Source organism: Eptesicus fuscus, chromosome 13 (assembly GCF_027574615.1).
Source record: "Eptesicus fuscus isolate TK198812 chromosome 13, DD_ASM_mEF_20220401, whole genome shotgun sequence".
NCBI classification, from domain to species: Eukaryota; Metazoa; Chordata; class Mammalia; order Chiroptera; family Vespertilionidae; genus Eptesicus; species Eptesicus fuscus.
The window spans coordinates 46028685-46049014 of record NC_072485.1 but is presented as its reverse complement, the minus strand read 5'-3'; the positions used below and the strand labels follow the sequence as shown (position 1 = coordinate 46049014).

The 20330-nt window shown below is 45.7% G+C and overlaps 1 protein-coding gene across 1 annotated transcript in view; it reads right to left on the bottom strand.

The window, feature by feature from the left end:
- The window catches only part of LOC103294656 (liprin-beta-2), a 77233-nt gene that overhangs the window by 36538 nt on the left and 20365 nt on the right, over positions 1 to 20330 (bottom strand). Inside the window, exons 3-4 of the mRNA XM_028159909.2 lie at positions 18510 to 18623; positions 6819 to 6950 (exon numbers count right to left, since the gene is read on the bottom strand). Of these exons, the coding sequence (XP_028015710.2) occupies positions 6819 to 6950; positions 18510 to 18623 (246 nt within the window). The remainder of the gene's footprint in view (positions 1 to 6818; positions 6951 to 18509; positions 18624 to 20330) is intronic.

Here is a 20330-nt window from a genome sequence, read left to right as displayed (position 1 = left end):
TGGGACGTGAGCTCACTGCCCCAGAGGTCCCTTCTGTTCCGTAGCACAGCCATGGCGCAGACGCTGAGCTCGCGTCGCCGCTGGCCCAATCGGCTAACCTGGCCACCCCGAGTCCTGCCCCCTGCGCCTCCTGCTGGCCCAATCGTGGGCGTAACGGAGTGATGGTAATTTACATATTACCATTTTATTAGGTAGGATTGTATTATTTTCCTTATGAACAACTGTAAACCTACCTTTGCCCTACCCTGTATATATACGTAGACTCATTTGGGTACTAATATACCTATTTTTACATTCAACCTACATCCCTCTCTTATCCACAAGACTGTTCCAAGCACTGTTTTTGCAATGCCTTGCTGAAGTGAGGATTTACCGGGTCTACCTCTACTAGACACATTCCCAGCCAAGCCAAGAAGTGAGACCTAACTCACTCTTAATGGACATGGATCCCTACTTTGTCTTCCAACCTCTCACAAGCCATCATAGGGTTGACCCCAAACTCAATAGATTAAATTTTATAAAAGCCATCTAACTTCCTTTATCATTTAGAAGGAGGAAGAGGAGGTGGTTTGATTTTAGTTTTTAAACAAATCACTTGATTCCTTCAAGTTTGCTTATAGCAAGAAGTTTGGGAATGCTGCCCTAAGTACTTGGCACCTACAGCTCATTCTTGGAATCCAACTAATTCTCTCTTTGACCTTATTGAGAACATGACTTTTAACAAATAGTCTTTCTGTTGTCCTTTTGTTTGGGGCTCGCCCTTCCTGGTGCTGTTCATGTAGGTGCATTTTTCTTTGTCCTTCTATCTTTTGTACAAGTCCCTTTGAAAATGAGTTTCTCTCAAGGTGCCTCTAAGCCTTTTCTTTTTATTGGCATTATTTGTGAGATTGTGCAACAAGAACTATATTATTTTAAAGTAGTTCAGTGTTCTTGAGTCATCTCCTGTTTTGTCTCTGAACTTTTGGAGTCGTGGTTTGCAACGTGCATGTCTGTCTAGGCACAGTTTTCTCTCCCTCACTGTCATGAACTCTCAAATGACAATGACTACCCTCTCCCGGCACCCATCACTTTTCCTCATAAACCAGTTTCTCCTTTTGCTTCAAAAAGAGAGAGGCATTTTCCCAGTTTCTCTCTCTGCCCTCCTGGTGGAAGCTATAGAAAAGGGGAGAAGAGACCAAGAATCAATTCAAATACCTAGGGCAGGGGTCCTCAAACTTTTTAAACAGGGGGCCAGTTCACTGTCCCTCAGACCGTTAGAGGGCCGGACTATAGTTTAAAAAAAAACTATGAACAAATTCCTATGCACACTGCACATATCTTATTTGGAAGTAAAAAAAAAACAAACGGCAAAAACACCCGCATGTGGCCCGCGGGCCGTAGTTTGAGGACGCCTGACCTAGGTGTTCCGCTGGAGGAGATTGTTAGGAGCTCTCTTCCACTGCCCCTCGTCAGTCTTAGTTAGTCTGGGGTCTGTACCAGGAGAGCATTGGGGTGACCATGAGGGATGCCCCAGCACTGTTGGGACCCTCTCCTTTAATTCTCCCCATCCATGCGGCGCTATGTTTTCCAGCATGTCTATCCTCAGGCTTGGCACTTGTATAAAACATAATTTTACGATTCCTGTCTACAGGGCCAACCCATCACCTCTCTTAACAGGTCTGTTTCTTCCATTCTCGGGCCCCACGTCATGATGTGCAGGAGACATTTATGAGGTTCTAATTGCTGTTCTGCGTGGTAATCTCTGCTCATTTACTCCTGCTTTGCCAACCATCAAAGTTCTTTTTTATGGTTCATTTGTATGTGAAAGTACTGGGCACCTCCCATAATCAGAGTCTCTCCCACACTATCTTTCCTGTTAAACTTGTTCACAACTTGACTTTCTCTCCCTTTTCCTTCATGCTCAGTTTACTACTTTCTTGGCACTCTTCTACATCACAGGTAAGAATATAACCACTATGGTCTATGGGGCGATTGGAAATATCTGTCAAAATTTCAAGTGTATGTACCCTTGGACCCAGTTCCACTTCTATATCTTCACACATGTAGGAGCATTTTTATAATAGCGAATACTTAGCAATAACTTAAATGTCCATCAAAAGAGAACTGGGTGGATAAATTAGATCCCTGGCCAGTGTGGCTCAGTTGATTGATCATCATCCCATGCACCAAGGGGTCGCCGGTTCAATTCCTGGTGAGGACACATGCCCAGGTTGCGGGTTTACTCTGGTCGGGGTGTGTACAGGAGGCATTTTTTTCTCTCTCTCTCCCGTTCCCTTCCTCTCTCTCTAAAATCAATTTAAAAAAATATTTAAATAAATTGGGGCATAAGCAGATAGTAGAATAATATGCAGACATAAATATAAATGAGGAAGTTTTTTTAATGAGGGAAAAATGTATATGTGCATTTGTATATATTTATAGATATGTATATATTTATAGATAGATGCAGACAGATCTCCAAATAAATATGCTTGTCCATGCATAAAATAACTCTGGAAGGTTAAAAAACAAACGGATAGCATTGGTTCCTCAAGGCTGGCTGGGGAGCACGTGGAAGGAGACTTTTTGCTATATACACCTTTTTAAACTTCTGAATTTTAAATTATTGGAGAATATTTTCTATGTTAATGAAAATAAGTAAATAAAACAAAATAGGATAAAAACAAGAATAAAACTCCCCTCACCCGGCCAGCTCTTTGAGAAAACACTATTTTCCCAGCCCTTGCTCTATACTCCAAGTCCATTATTCTAGTTGCTCAGTTCAGAAAACAGAATCCCTCCCTTCCAAAGGCCTAACCATAGGGAGAGAGAGGGCATGACCCCACCACCTGGGCTGTAATACAAGTATGTCAAACTCGTGGCCTGCAGGCCGCATGCCTCATTCATTTGGCCTGTGTTAGCCTTTGAGTTTGACATGCTTGCTGTACGACATCCCATCTTCTGCCAGGAAATCCTAAAATTCTTTCTGGTTCTGCTCATGCTTGTGCACATCCCTGATCAGCTGGGCTGACTTCATACCCCAGCATGGCTGGGTCCCTGCTCCCTCTCTACAGGCTGCCCTGGTATTCCTCTCGAAGCCCTTTGGATCCCACCCAGGGGCCCAGCGGCAGGCGTGCCCGCACCCCATGCTCAGGGGGACACTGGCCTCCTTCTCAAGGAAGATCCCCTGAAGGGCGTGGCTCTGACATGGTGAACCACCAGGGCTTCCTTTGCCTCCAGATCTCTTTCTTTCATGTTCCATCCTCTTAATTCTGATTTTTCGTTTCCATGTCAGTCACCCTTCCTGCAGCCCGCCTTTTAGGAGTAAATCTAACTGATCCAAATTAGATTCCCTGAAATGACATGGAACCATCAGCGAAAGGCTGATAAGAAAAAAAGTAAAGTAAATACAGGAAAGCGAGTAATTGCCCCTATCTCATTTAGGCCACTGACTCACTCCTGAGCAAGGCCCCCCATCAGGACTCTCTCCATTTGACCAGAGACCTGCCTCTCACAGTCCTCAGACCACCATCCGGAATCGCTTCCACAACTACAGGCAGCAGGATGCTGGCTTTGAGTGAGATCAGAACAGACAGAAAGAACAGTCTGCAATGCTCTTGTCAATAACACCCCACCCCCTTTTTTTTTTTTCTTTTTTCATGGAAACATAAAATGGAATTTGAGGATAAAGCCTGAGCTACATGGAGGGAGTTTATTACAATCTGGCTACTCGAAAAAAAAAAAAAAGTTCCTGCCTTTTCCAAACCACAAGCAATCAGGCCTTAGGCTAAACACTGGAAAAAACAGCAGTGTGCCGAATGGAAAGCAGCGTTCCGTTTACTCATGAAACTACAACCTCTGGTAACCTTAGCTAGCTAGATGCTCGTTCAAAATAAACAGCCCCCATGCCCAAGACAGCAGTGCAGCGGGAGCCGCACCCCTGCCCTGTTTAAGTCTCTGGCAGTTGCAGACTGTGGAGGTCCTGGGCATAGCAGCAAAGGTGATGTTGAATCACAAGAAGAAAAAAAAACACGTGTTTCAGGTCATGGGGCTGTCCACTGAGCATCACAGGTTTGAACAGCCTAAACATTCCTCCAGGTGGAAACCGAGTGTTTGCACTAGCGGCTGAGAAGGACTGCTATCTGATAGGACTGTGGCCAGCAGCTCAGGGTCTATGTTGCCTCAGAAATGAAGAGCCGAATGGAAAGCAAAAACAAAAAACTCAGATTGAAAAACAATCCTTCCAAAAAGAAAGAAATAAAGCAAATCGTAAAAGGGCCGCGTTAGCTGTCCTTGGCCCAGAAGTGTGAGTTCTCCTTCCTTCCGGTCTCCCTAGGAGGGAGCTGAGTGGCCCGGCTTGGTACTAACTCTTTGTGCTCAGGTGTGCACACACCCGTACGTGGCTGCATGCTGTACACATAGTAACAGTGAGATTTTTTTTTAATCTTTATTGTTGAAAGTATTACAGATGTCCCCTTTGTTTGTTTGTTTTTTTTCCCCATTGAACCAGCACTGCAAGAAATGCTAACCAGCCAGGTTTTATCCATCATTTACTGACATGTTGTTAAGCATGCTAGCTAGATGCCTCGTTATGTAGACTTACATGCATTATTATATATGACAAAGGTCACACAGACTGCAAGTTCATCTGTGTGAGGTGTTAGTTGAATAGACTCTGCTTCTTAAATATTCACAGAGAAACAATTCTGGCTGGTTCAGGACCAGGCATGTGACCCAAATTGACCTAATAAGGCACAATCCTGGGGCTCCTGCTGGAACCTTGGAGAAAGAGAATCTCTGTCTGGCAGGCTCCTAGGATGGAGTTGTGGATGGCCATCTCTGCCACCACTTGGGGACAGCCTTTCTGAGAAAAGGCTAAAACAGAACCAAGTGATACACGAAGGCTGGTTTCTAATGACCTTGCGAGGTCACCTGGATCCAGTGCTGTTGGCTTTTTAAACCCTGGACTCCTCAAGTTTTGTGACATAATAACCTTTCCGCCTTAATAAAATAAAATGTATGTGGTTTTGAGTTGAATCTCTGCCACCTGGAGCCTTCTCACAGAATCTATTGAATTCTTCCCCCAGAGCCCTAATGTATGTTCACATGTAATCACACATCTTGGAACATTGGTAAAATGAACTCTGAACCCGGAGAAAATTTAATTGTTTCTCTGTGAATATTAGCAGAGTCTATTCAACTAACACTTCACACAGATGAACTTTCAGTCTGTGTGACCTTTGTCATATATAATAATGCATGTAAGTCTACATAACGAGGCATCTAGCTAGCATGCTTAACAACATGTCAGTAAATGATGGATAAAACCTGGCTGGCTAGCATTTCTTGCAGTGCTGGTTCAATGGGAAAAAAACAAACAAACAAAGGGGACATCTGTAATACTTTCAACAATAAAGATTTTAAAAAAATCTCACTGTTACTATGTGTACAGCACTATGCTAAGGACTCTACATATATTATCTCACTCCTTACTCAGAACAGCCCAGGAAATAGGAAGTATGTATTACTATCTCCTTTTTACAGAAGAAACTGAGGTTTGGGTGGTCAAATTACTTGCCTAAGATCACAAAGTTCCTGAGTGGCTAAGCTTGGATTACAGCCAGGAGATGTGATTCAGGAGCCTGCACTCTTGATCACTAGCAGATACTGTCCTCAGCTTAATGGAGAGACCTTCTTTTGGCAACTGTACATCTTACTAATGAGCATGTTCTCAAAAGCAATGCAAGGAATATGCCCCACATGTTAGACATGTCTCAGTTACCTGCATTCACCCAGTAAACAGAAATGTGACAGGTGTCAGTGCACAATAACGATGCCACTTAATAGAAAGAAACAATATCCACCTTCAGATTTTGGAGATCCTACATGGAGGGAGGGGATGAAGATAAACCAACTACCTACAAAATGGCAGATACTATAATAGGGACTCAACTTTTGTGATTTTGTGTGGACTTCACATAGTTATGTACTTTATAGATAAAGAAACTGAAGTTCAGAGAGATTAAGTAGCTAACTTGTTGATGTTCCTAAGGTTAGTAAGCAGTTAGGCCAGTAACGGAGCAGAGGTGTTTCTAAACCTAGAGCCTATCTCCCTTTCACATCTCACGTTGCCAGGTGAGAACACAGGGACTTGTAGGTAGAGGCACACAGGAGATGGTTATCTAGTGTTAAAACAGGCTGTCTCTCTAAATACGTAGCTCCAACTCTAAAATTCTCTAAATTTTTATCCAAATAAGGAGTCTAGCATGTTCTAGCCAATGGCATATGGAGCCTGGAAAAACAAAACAAAACGAAAAAACAGGAAAACATTCTCTAAGAGAGGCCTGGGCAGGGGCTCACCCATCGGCCCCAGCAGGAGGAAAGAAGCACATAGTCTAAGGGTGCCACCTGGGTTAGTGAAGTGCACATCAGACTCCTTGGATATAGTGACTGTGGCCTGTGAGGCAGTTGACTCCATCCCAGCCACGTACCATTATCCTGGGGTTCACTGAAGACATCCCGTGTCCCTCTACATCTTGCCTGATCCTCCCCCAACTACTGCCTCCTTTTCCATCCTTGTCAGCAGCCGGAGGGAGGACAAAGCCTTAGAGCCAAAACTGGGTGGTTTGGGCATTGCTGAAATTTGCAGCCACAGCAAAACCTGATAACTTGGTATTAACAGATAGATCATTGTGTCTCTAGTGCATAGATGTTTCTGGCTCCCAGCGGCTGCCAGGCTCGGGATTGATGAGATGGTCCGAGTCCACATCGGGACAGCTTCCCCTGCTCTGAGCTTAGGACAGTACGGGTCCCCCTGGAAGTTGGTGTGTTACACTCACCTCTGCTTTTCTCTGCTTCTCCTCCTGCTCTCTCTGCTCCTTCTCCATGCCAACCAGCTTGAGCTTCAGATCAGACACTTCAGTCATCAGATCGAGCTTCTGAGTCTCAAGAGATGTGCGACTTAGCAGCTCCTGCAAGAAAAGACAGATCTCGAAATCATAAGCCTCCACGGCAATAAGGACAACTCTACTCCATAAGCACATAAGGCAATCTCTCACTTGTGTGCTGGACAACACAGAGCCGAGACAGCTGCCTATAAGCCACAGCCTAGTAGGGATGGGCTGAGTGATGACCAGTCATTTGGGGATAGCACAGCCCCTGCCACTACCCATTCTGCTATGACAGACATGTGAGCTACTTTTTAAAAAAACGTATTTGCCCATAGAAAACATTATTCATTATTTCCAAGTAGAAAAAAATAAATAAATGCATACTCTTGAAGTACTAAATTTCTCATCTCTACTTTAAGGCAAAGCAACAGGTCCTTTTCCACTAAAACAACAAAACAAAAAAACAAGCTAATGGCAATATATTTTTTCAAAACTAAAATATCCCTATAACCCCCTGAGCTCAATCGCTCTTCAGCGCAGTCTTTAACACTTCTCATTGTAAGACCTCATGGCAAAGACTCTAGAAGGAGCTGGTGCATAAAGGAGATGTTCAATGAGCATTTACTCGATGATTTTATTAGATTCTGATTATGTGAGAGGAACTTTCCTGGGCCGCACCAAAATTACAATTTGCCACCATGTGACGTAAGTAAGAAGACTTCTTTCCTTATTGTAAGGACTCCCCAGGGGAGTCCTGCCATCAGTAGAACAGTAGTAGACAACTTGACATTAGTACATACACCTAAAGGCATAAATAAGGCAAAAAACAAAGGTCACAGGCAAAACTCCTGCTCAGCATTACTAGGAATTATGAAGAACCTCAAAAAACAGGAGCATTTCCTAAAGTCCAGTGGCGACACATTTCTCTACTGGAAAAAGCAGTGTTCCATGTGGTCCCAAATCCCAGCATATGGCAGACATTGAATACACAGGTCCTAGAAGGAGAACATACTATGGCAAGTAGGAGAGCAGCCGGCGAAATGAGCAGACGGTAAAGACACACTGTCCCTCCATGGTCTGAGCATTCTGTAACACTCTGCACAGCCCAATCCTAGGAAGAGAATGGTGATCCCAACACCATTTTGACCTAACAGCTGTGAGTTCACATATTCTGAACTGTTCTCAGATCATAAACCAAACCACACAGGACAAATTTGAACTTGAATACATGATTCCCTAGGCCAGTGATGGCGAACCTATGACACGCGTGTCAGCACTGACACACGTAGCCATTTCTGATGACACGCGGCCGCCTCAGCGGCCGCATGCCGAGGATGAAACATTTGCTGCTCCTGAGGATGAAACATTTGCGAAATAATGTTTTTTCCTCAAAGTGACACACTACCCGAGTTATGCTCAGTTTTTTGGCGAAGTTTGACACACCAAGCTCAAAAGGTTGCCCATCACTGCCCTAGGCTAAAAGGCCCTCAGGACTGCAGAAAGCCAGGCTACAAACTGTCCGTCTGCTAATCTGAGGGGGTGAGTATTTAGAAGTCAAATCAGCAAAATAAGCTCACTGAGCCCTGAGCCAAGAAGGCCGCACTTCCTGGGTCAGCCAGACTAGAAGCTGGCCCTCAGAGCAGAGGCAAGAGCACAGCCCTGCCAGAATGACGGGCCGCTTGGTGGTAAGGAGACAGCCTGATAAGTGTGTCCAATGTAATTGGGGGGTGGGCCTGGGGCCTGGATTCACTGAGTGTCTCCTCTGTGCCAGACACTTTTGGGTAGTTTACATACATCCTCTCCATAAACCCTTCCAGGGATTTGGCAGTAAATATTATTATCCCAAGTTTACAGATGGAGGAAATGGGTCCAGAGATTGACCTATCTTGGCCAAGGACACATGCCAATCAACAGCAGAGTTAATTTTCAAACCAAGGTCTGCTGACTCCAAATTTATTTCTGTACCACATTGTTTCCCAAACAGAGGAAGAAGTTCAAGAATTTTAAGGGAAATAAAAAATACATGCTGAAAAAAAAGGCAACCAACAAATATTTACTGAGCCCAGGAAATACCACTCAAAAAGATAAGATATTGTTGAGTATGTACTATTCACTAGTGCCTGGTGTTAAGGCCCTAAAGAGTTTTTCTCTGGGTGAAGACAATGGCATTTTCTGGGTCAAGTAACTTAGATGTAATCCTCCCCCACACCTCCCACTCACCCCTACCTCCTTCTCCTTCTTCCCCACCTCCCTCTCTTCCTCCACCTCCTCATAATTCTCTCTGCCTCTAGCACCTCATAATTCTAGGTTTAGCTCTCTATCCTTTCATCAACCTGTTTATTCTAAAAATTACTTCAGGCAGTTTGCACAAATATATAATTCAAGTTAAAAAATAAATCATAAAAACTAAAGCAGGTAGGAAAAGAAATTGAAGCCAGAGTCGTTGGTATTAGAATCATACGTTAAAGTTCTATACACAGCTAGCAATGGACTAGAATGTATACATGACCTTCCCAGACATCAATGCCAAGGTTAGAAGGAGCAATTCTACAAATCAAGCTCCATGAGATGATAATAATGTTGCTATGGAGTGCTGAGAGCAGAAAACATTCTTCCATTAGACTTCAATCATTTATTCAACAAATACATTTTTAAGTATCTACCAGATACCAAGGCCCTAGGATCTGAGAGTTAAAAACAACCTGCTGAGTGCTTGAATATCCTAAGATGATTTACTAGTATACAGTTTGTCTACTAACAGCATTCAAACTACTGCCTTCGTGGGATTAAAAACAACAACAACTCAGAATGTATCTCTCTTGAAAGCTAAGATTCCAGTCTATTTCCATCATTGTCAAAATCCCTCTAGCTAGTTTACTGCCAGGCTGTAATTGGTCACACCAGCGTTCCAGCTGACGAGGAGAGCATTCTAATTGGTCTCACTAAAGTTCCAATAGCATTCCAATTGGTCATGCCAGTGCTCCAACTGGTCACGCTAACATTCCACGTGGACATTCCAGTTGGACACACGAAAGTTTTCATTAGAAACCTGGGGCTGCTTAATTTCACATACTCTGTCAATAGCAAAACTTTCATTTACCTTCTCCCAGCTTATGTCTGTTAGCGTGACCTCTACCTTTCATTATCATCACCCATCATCTTTGTCATTAATAAATACTGTCCCGCCTGGCCAGTGTGGCTAAATGGTTGAGCATCAACCCATGAATGAAGAGGTCATGGTTGGGTTCCTGGTCTGGAGGGTACATGACTGGGTTGCAGGCTCGAACCCCAGTGTGGGGCATGCAGGAGGCAGCTGATCAATGATTCTCTCTCATCGTTGATGTTTCTATCTCTCTCTCCCTCGTCCTTCCTCTCTGAAATTAATAAAAACATATTTTTTAAATAAATAAATAAATACAAACATACATACATACTATCCCTTGCTCTGAACTCAAAATCAGCCTTCAACAGGCTTATCCCTGTTCAGCTCCACTTTCCCATCTCCAGGCCACACATGGCCTTCAGCCACTATTATGTGCTGTAACCTTTGTCTTATGTGTCCTAATAGGATTTAACCACCCTACAGTCTTAACTGCTCCTGACTTTCACCCCATCTGACACATCCTCCCTAGTCTGTCAGGTGAAGACCATTCTGCTCCAACAACCCAAGGTACAGAGTCCCTCCCCGCCCCCCTGAAAGTTTGAGACTACTTCCAGACCACTGATTGTCCCTATTGATGGTCTAGGTGTGCCCTCCTCTTCTAAGGCAGCGCATTCAGTAATGTCACATTCTCCTCAAGTACCTAGAACCCAATATAGTCACCCGGTCACACTGGCTTTTGATCAAGTTTCTTTACCTACTCTGGGCACATTCCATCTCCTCAGTAGCTTCAACACCCTTGTTTGTCTTCCTTTCAGTACCCACGCTGGCTTCACTCTAGTATACAGTTTCTTGGCTTCAGCACCAACAGGCTTTGCTTCCACTTTGTTTCAGTTTCTCAGCGGTATGGCCACAGCCTGGCCCTCATCTTTGTCCAGAATGTGTTTGCTCTGCTTCTAAAATCTTCACCTCAGAAATTCTCTCTTCTGGCCACAATCCTCTAACCTTTCAATTGTCCCATTTACTCCGGTAATCTTTAATTTCTTCCTCGGTGGCTGCTAGTTACTTAATAACCCTCTATTTTCCTAGATTACCAACTTCCTTTAGGCAATATTTGCCTCCTTATCCTCTCTACACCTTTGAGGTCATTGCAATTATATAATATCAGCAGCAGAACACCCCTCGTCCAGCTCATCCCTGAAGCCCCTAGACCTGAGGGGCATTTGCGTTATCAGAGCCCAGCCTGTGCTAAACCTCAAAGCCCTTTGTCCATGTTTCCACTCCCCATGGCCTGAGGATCGCTGGTAAAAGGCATTTAATGATGCCAATTGGTTTCCATACAAATGTATGCTATTTAATTACAGCTGTTGCTATTTAATTACAGCTGATCTTCCAATACTGCCTGGCAAAACTTCTATTCATCTCTGGCTGGTTCCTTTCAGAGAACATTCCAAATCTTTTCCATTCTCAATCCCTAAACCCCACCCTATCCCCCTCCTCTCCTCAAATAACCTCTCCTCACATTTACTGGAAATATATTTTTTTAATTATCTGATCACTTGTTGAACTTACATCTTTTCTATTTCAAAGTTTCCCAGAATCGTCTCTCATTCATGCATCTTACCCTCAGGTCTTAGAGAAAGCCAGCCATACTTCCTTTCCAAGGTTAGTCTGAGAGGACTGCACAGAGCCAACTCCTCAGTCAGGCTCTTCCACCTTTAAGAACTGTTCCCTAGCCCAGGAAGTTTCCAGGTTGCACATAAAAAGCACACGTTAAAAAACACAGTGATTGCAGACTTGGCTCCTGAACTGCCCCATCGGACCCACCTTCCTGTTGCTGACCACTTCTCAGTCTCTACACCCTTCATGCCATCCTCACACAGCTCGATGAGACTTCAGACTCCGTCCCTGGTCAACCAGTGGCATTTGCCTTTGTTCTCTGCGTTCTGGTCCTGTTCCTCCCTCCGGCTGGTAACTCGGAATGACGCCTGCTCACATGGTCCTAGGCTCTCCTTCACCTCTGTGCTGCCTTCCAGGAAGTTCCCAGCAAGTCCGTGCTACTCTAGGGTAGGACCATTAATCATCCACTCTGACAGGCATTTAATCTCTCCCTCACCATCAGCCTCTATTTCTCAGGCTAGAAACATGATCAGATTTCTGACATTTGAAAGAACCTTCCCCCCTGACCTGGCCTTCCCCTCGAGCAACCACCACCGACTCCTGTGAGCGCTCACCAGGCCAGTGCCTGCTCTGTGTGGTGGTGTGTGAATGCCGTCTCTGTCTGTCTCCTCCCTCCCCAAGCTCTAGAAAGAATGATCTGCCCTGCTGCCTCTTCCTCACCTGCCTGTCACTTCTTGATAGGATGCCTGCCTGCATGCCTGCCAGCCACTCCTGCCTCCACGAGGTAGGACACAGAAACATTCTGCTTCTGGGGACAGTTTCAGATGTAACTTACACATCTCAGCTCCCCACCGACTCTCCCTTCCTCCACTCATCAGTGCAAGCTACTCCCTGCCACTTCCTTCCTTTTGGGTTTTCTGACCTTTCTTTTTTCTTCTCCTTCTCCTTTGATGGCTTCTTTTATTGTCTCCCCCTTAAGAAAAAGTCTTGGGTGCCTTAGCTCTCAAGCCCAAGACTGGGATTATCTATCTCTGGATCCAGCCTGCTTGTCTGGAGAACCAAGGCTTGGCCTCTGCTCAGACCTGCGGGGCAAGGCCCTGTGGGGAATCTCTTGGGGTCATACAGCCACAGTAATGTCAGGGGAGAGGAGAGGAGAGGAGGAGAGGAGGGGAGAGGAGGGGAGGGGAGGGAAGGGGAGGGGAGGGGAGGGGAGGGGAGGGGAGGGGAGCGGAGGGGAGGGGAGGGGAGCGGAGGGGAGCGGAGCGGAGGGGGCTGGAGACTAACAGGCAGGCTTCATATGCAGCCTTGGCTTCTGCTCTCCCAATTGTTTCAACCTGTGTAAATGAGCAAGAAAAGGGATCGGGAGGCGGGTGTTTTGTTTTTCTTACTCTGAAGGACCATAAAACTGGGTAATGAAACTTTAAGAAAAACCAGTGAGCAAAACGATCACTCCCCCCTCTCATTTCACCACTACCAGTAATTTCTTCCAGAAGGGCAAGTACATCTCCTTTCTTGGAGATGAAAAAAAGCTGACATCTCAGAGCAAATCGTCACTTCCTGTTTCCAAAGCTGTTTCCCACTAGAGCTGATAAAAAGAATTTGCCTTTCAACTGGTTCTCTCCTTCAAGGGCTACATCTTGAAACAATTACCTCCGTCTTTAAGTGTGGAACACTACCCGGGAGTTACTGACCGGCGACGGAGGACGGGGCCAGACCGGCAATCTGAAACCGGAAGGCAAGGACAGAGTGGAAAGACATGAAAGGGAAAATGTGTCCTTTGCCCTTTGGAATAAGAGGCGCAGGCCCTGCCGGGAGCCTCGTGCATGATCAACACGGTGCAGAGAGGTGCTTGTCGTTGACCCGAGTTGGATCCTGATCAGTCCCCGCTGATGAAATCCTCTCTCTCAACCTGTGCTCCCTGATCTGTCACAAGGGGTAAAGCACCTACTTCACACTGTGGTCTGGAGAGCCAACGGCAAATGAAAAACTAGAGGAACACGGTTACTTCTGCCTCATAATCTCCTGGGGGATTTTCTGGAATAACTGTCAAAACCCTGTTTTCTTCACTCATGACTCCAGTGTCTCGCCTCCCCAGACAGACCTGTGCCGCAAAGGACCATGTCCATGGCTCTGCTTAATGTTCTTTTTGAGACAGAAATGCCCCCTTAAAGGTGCTTTTGGGAAATCGGTCAGCGGGACCTGTGGACACTTTGCTGGGCTCACATGTCTGGGTACACTGCTCCCTCAGTCGCCTCAAGGGCAGGAGCCGGGCCTGTGTCTCAGGCCCCGTGTCCTCTGCTCAGTGTCTTGACGCACAGACCATTGTGCTCAGTTTTAACAAAACTGGAATAACTGCACCGTGGCTGTAAGAGGCGGGCAACACGGAGTCCATATTGTCACCCCATTCTCTGTAAATAAGAACACAGGTTCATTGACTTTTCCAGATTAACAACAAGTGGTGAACCTACAGAAAGTCATGCCCCCTGACTCCCAGTCCCCTAAATCTGTCACTCTCTGCACCTCTCCTAAAAGGCAGCCAAAACAATAAGGCTGCCCAGCGCCTGGAGCTCTAGGTCAGGCAGGAGGACTGAGTCAGAGCCCGGTGGCCTTCAAGGTTTCCCCACAGCTGGGTTATGTCCTCACACGGAGATTTGCATCCTTTCCTCTTCTCCACTTGGCTTCCCTACTCTGTCTTCTTTTTGACACTGAATATCATTTCTGCTCTTGACACCGATGACATCATAGATGGCCAGTCTCTGCAAAGTGCTGCGTTTGGCTGCCAACTCCGTCAAAACCTCTTACCCAGTGAAGAGCATCAGCTTCCTTCCTGAGATCATCCCCTCTGGAGAGAGTCCCTGGGGGAGTCAGAGGAGCTTGCTGTGCAGGAACCTTCTGGACTCCAGAGAACCACGGAGGCTACTTCAGAGAAAGCCACCAGGGACCTCAACTACATCAACAGACCATGGGGAATGCTCCCTGTGGCAGATTTTGTTGCCAGTGAAGCTGGTCACAGGAGGGGGGCACTAGCCCACGCCTGTGTTCCCAGGGTGCTGTTTTGGGCCCCGGGCTGGCACAGCCCCGTGTGCAGCACTCAAGGGTGCAGCTGGACAATGCTTTGACTTGCTCAGGGAACAGAGGGCAAGGGTCAGCCCTGTGAGCTCTGTACCCAGACCATCCCAGATCTGTGAAAACTGAACTGGGCTGTGGCCCCCTGAAGACCCAGTTGTACATTTCCTGGGAAATGTCTCTTCCTAATGGGGAAGGTTCCCCAGAAAATCTAGATATGCTCAGTGAGTCTGAGACTATATCTGAGTAGGTGCTTCCTAGTCAGTCCCAAGAGATGCTGCAGCTGCCTCGTTCCCAGCCTGCATCGGGTTGCAGACACGTAATGATTAGCTTTAACTTGTGTCCATAATCTATGTGTTGCCCATGTGGACGGGCCCCTATGCTGATTCGGTTTGGTCCTGGTTGGCCCATCTAACTCCAAGGTCTTCATATTCTCTCTTTCTGATTTCTGGACACTGGGTGGATTCATGCAGAAAAGAAAACAGATGGGAATGGAGAGATCAGGACTTAGCAGGGGCTGGGCTGGGCCAGGCTGAGGGGGGCGGCGTGGCTCATGAGTTGAGTGGGGAACACTCTTCCTTCCCCTGGGGCTCCAGGAGGGAGGCTGTTTTGGTCAGGAGAACAGCTGTGGGGAGAGAGAGCTCAGTGGGGATTTGGAGCCCCTGTAAGCACAGGGTCTGGCCTATGCTGGTTGGGTTTGGGTTTCCTTGAGTCCCCCGAGTGCTATTCCAGCCAGTGGAGGGGACAAACTCTAGAGTGGAGGTTGCAGATTAGAGGTCTGTGGGCCAGGCTTAGCCACATGTATCATGTGGTTCAAACAGTATTTTTCTCCCATTTAAATTAGTCATTTTTAAAACAGAAACTTATCTTTAAATCTGGATGTCCAGCTGCTTGTGAGAAATGGGACTATCTAGCCACACTGGGCCCACATGGGCAGTCAGCTAGAGTTGAGTAGCAGCTGCCTCCTTTAGCAGGACACACTCAGTGCGCCGGAACAGCATGCCCCCGGGGAGCAGTGCCAACGGCAGTCAGAAGGCCCCAGACTATGACCGTGAAAGAAACTGTTCAGAGCTCCGCAGGCCTTGGAGCAGGAGGCCAGGCATGGCTCAGGGCAGGGATGGTTTCTGAGGACTGGAAGAAATGGGCAATTGTTTGCCTCCTTTCTCTGCCTCAAGGTCATGAGTCATTCTTGCTCCTATCACCAGAAACCGAGGGCCCTGCAGTCCAGGATAACACAGTAAATGAGGCAAGTCTCTCCTGCCCCCAGCTCAGAAGACGCATGTGCATACTCCAAGCCACCAATGGCATCGCATCAGCGCCGTGCTGCACGAATGAAGTGTCTTTTCAGTCAGCACGCAGCAGATTTCAGGAAAGCATGAACTTTCAGTTTGGGATTTGGAACGGGGAGCTCAAAGATCTCAAGCTCAGGCACCACCACGTCCAGCAAACACAGGAATGAGAGCTGAGGTGCACATGCGTCCTATGACATGAACCCAGAATTTGCCAAGGAAGGTGTATTCCACACTCCTTTCATTTTACTCCTGAAAGAATGCAATAAAAGCTATGAGGGGAAGTTATGGCTAAATTCAGGAAGATCTTTAAATCCTAGAGGTGGCTAATAAGAACTATACTCCAAAAGAGACCAAGTCAAAGAATCCAACTCGTTGGTATATGCAAACCACATGCCTGTCACCAAACCCAAAGCACACAAGAAAGATTCAGAATACACTGGACATATAGGGGGACTGAGCTTAAGACTTTTTCAAAACTCTAAAACCCAGTCTATAGACAGACAAGACAGACTCCCTGGGGTGGTGCTGGGAACCAGCGTGACTGCTTAGATGGAGACTCTGACAAGGAAGCAGAAGCAGAGAGGGGTGCAGGGCAGTCCTGGAAGAGCAGCTGGGGCGGCTGCAGAGAACTCAGGGACCTCCCTGCAGCCATGACCTCCGATGCCTGGTTACCTGCCAGGCCCTGCCTTCCTAAAACACCCACCTCCTGACAATTTCGTGACAGGTTCCCTTTCACGTCCAATTTTTTTTTTAACTGTCTTTTTTTGTTTGTTTGTATTTTTTTTTATAATATTCCATGGTCTTCCCGCCTCAACCCCACACCCAACCTCACCTTGTGCAGCCTTGAAAATACAATCTAGTGGGTTGTTCGACGTACTCTTTGAGAAAATGCTTTTCTGCCATTTGAGATTTTTCTATTGGTTTATTTTCTTTCCTGGATTTTTATTTTTTTTTAAAATATAATTTTACTGATTTCAGAGAGGAAGAGAGCAATAGAAACATCAATGATGAGAGAGAGTCATTGATCAGCTGCCTCCTGGCTGCCCCACACTGGTTCATAGGTCAACGTTCAACCACTGAACCACACCAACCGGGCTTTCCTGGATTTTTAAAGGAAAAAGTCAAAACTTTTAAAAATAAATAGAAAAAAATACTCCTCAGATTTTCCGGGAGTAGGATGAGCAAGAGAAATGGCACACAATTGAAACAGAAAATCAAATGCAGCCAAGAATGTGGTAACTTATTCTTCAGCAATGCAAAAATAACAAACTAGTAACAGCCTGTGAGCTGCTGGAACTCATTTTTTTATAAAGCCATTTGACTTTTTAAAAAACATTTAAAAGCACACTCAAACAACGCTGGAGACACCTGGGAGCTGAGAGGTTTATCCTGAGACCAAAGGTCAGAGTCAAAGCCTCTGAACAATTTTAATTTTATGCGGATAAAAAAACATTAGAGCTCTGGGGGAAAGATTGCCAGCGGTCATCTAATCAAACCCCCTCATATGAAGGAACTGACTTTCCTTGTTTAATTAGCAAGCATCAGAGCACCCTTTATATGCCAGTACAAGACCAGGAGCTGCAAAGCATGCTCCCATAAACTTTAGTCATGGTTTAGTTCTCAAAGTAACTGAAAACGCAAGAAGGATGCAAGCTAAGGAAACCAACTAAGTAGCTATATTAACATATTTCATAAAGTAAAATTTCTAAATAGCTCCTCAATAGATTCTAAAAAGACTTTTGATAAAAATTCAATATTCTTCCTAAAAATCGTAGCTCATTATTTACAATAGGTTAAAACTGTTCAAGAGTAGAAGAGTCAATTAATTATGATACTTTCACATATTTATAAATGACAGTAAAGACAACTCCACAGAAACATTTCAAGAGGGGAAAAAAAACTATGATGTGAAGCATACAAAATCTGAGGACTACACTGTATGGTGCTGAACAGAGTTCTGCAAATTATATGTACACGTAACAAGAAGGACCAAAAGAAAATAAGGAGAAGACATTTCAGAGATTTATTTGACTGGCAGGAGAACAGCTAATTTTATTTTTCATCTTGGTGTGTATTAAACTATATTAAAATATTATTTATGTAATACATTTCATCAAAGAAGACTACACAAGAGTTCGAAGGGGAAGAATGATTGGGAAACGGGCACAAAAATAAGCTAACCAATTGGCTTTCTAAAACCCCACATGCTACCTGCAGTCAAGCTGGGGTTCACGTGATAGTATGAGGGTGACTTTGCCAACAGAGAGCTCCTTCCCTGAACCAGACCTGGAGAAAGTGCTGCCTGGGAATCTGTCTAACCAGCCCAACAGGTTATTCATGGCCGGCCAGCCCCGCCCCTCCCTCTCCCTCCCCACCTCCCTCCTGCTCTGGAATGCTCAATGTTCCGGCTGGTTTCACCTGCTGAATCAACACCACACACTGAGCAGCCAATCCCACCTCCAGGAAGGATGGAAAAGCAGGAGCCTTAACCCTGACACAGAAAGGGGCTTGAACACTGAAGTCCCGTAGAACCCCAGGGCCTTCAGCCCCGTCCGCCCTTACCTGTTGAAGCATCTCTTCAGCAGCATTGAGTTTCACCTGGTGTCCTTCCAGACACACCTCCAGGTCCCGAATCTTCTCTCCTTGGGCTTCCACTTGGTCTGTGAGGACACTCACCTGGTGGGGGAAATAAAGCAGCGGTGATGGAGGGAGGGGCAGGAATGGCTCGCCACGGGAGGTGAGCCCTGAAGCCACTGATCCTTACATAGGAAGACTGGCTTTTCTGCTTGATGGGTGGCAGGTCGGGGAAGAGTTCTGGACGAAGGAAACTCCCGGTTTCTTACCTGGCCAGGGAGTCTCAGCTGTCTCAATAGCCTTGGTCGCGTTTCCTGCTCTTGACAGGCTCAAGAGAAAAACACCCAGCGGTCACAAGAGCTGCCTCTGGGCTGAACTCTGGCTCTTATTCCTCTTCCAGAGATCCCTCTGGCAGCCCCGACCTCCAGGCACAGCAGGCTGGCTTGCCTGGGTTCCTGCCACCTCACGTGGAAGAGCAGTCCAAGCTGTGTGGAGACTAACCAATGACCTCACCTCTCTCATAGGGTGTGAGGGCTGCTCACCTATCAGGCGAGTGTTCTGAAGCAATTAAGGAATGTGGGACGCAAAGGGCATGTATTAGCGCTGACAAAACTTGGCTCCAGAAAGGGTTTTGTGCTTCACAGGCCAAAACACAACTCATAAGTCATAAATATCCACAAGCCACACTGCACATACAGTGGCAGGGAAATGGGGCATCTTTCTGGAAAACACTGAAAATATTTAGTGGCGTTAATTAGAAAAATACAATTTTAAGAAATTATTTAAATCAATACCCTAAATATATACGGAAAGGATGTTTTTAGCCTGCTCTGTTAGCACACTGTCTCAGGATCAGTTTCTTTTTCTTAACTAGCAGGTGCCTCAGACCAGGAAGGTGAAGAAATGGAATGGGTGATCTCCCCAAAACAAAGCAATCAATGCCCGGTAAATGGAGATCCGTTAGACCCATTTGGCTTTTCAGTAATGGCTGAGTCATTGCTGTTTACACCTAGATGATCCTGAATGGCTTCTCAGCCTGTAAAGGAACAAGAGCTGGAGCAGGAAAGAGTTCATGTGAATTCATTCAGGAGTGTTTCCATAAACTTCATGAATTACAAAGCTCCCCTTACAGAGGAAGGAATCTAAATTAATATGGCTGCTTTAAGCTTTCCATTTTGATGGTCCAGAGTGATTACTGAATTATTGAAACATATTGAGGCATGGTGTGCTAACATTTCAATTATAATCCAACAACGAGCACCTTCTGTTAACCAGGCCCATTTTAAACATAAACCTTTGTGGGGCTTTTTGTTTTTGAATCTTTACTGCCTAACAGCATCATCAGTCTGGCCTTCCCAACTACCACCTCTCCTTTCAAAAGGGTAGGATTCCAGGAGGTGGTCTTTGGGCCTGGCTCCCAGAGTTTCTGTTTGGGAAGGATGTGTTCCAGTTAATCTTGCTATGAGGATTAACACCTAAAGTCTGCACCACGCCCTGGGCCTGGGGGCCATGCACTGGTGGTACCCTAAGGAATGACATGTGGTCTGTAGCATTCCATAGCTCATAGCTCAGCTGCACGTCTGACTGACTCAAGACACACAGAGCTGCAGGATCCTGAGGAACCTCAATACCTACTCAGAATTACGAATGGAGAGGTGTAGAAAATTAGGACAAGAAGTAGAAAGATCTTAGAATGTAACCTTTATGTAATAAAAACAAATATTTTTGAGCCCCTACTACATGCTAGGCATGATTTTAGACACTGGGAGATATACAAAGGTAAAAAAAGAAAAGAAACGCCTTGCCTTC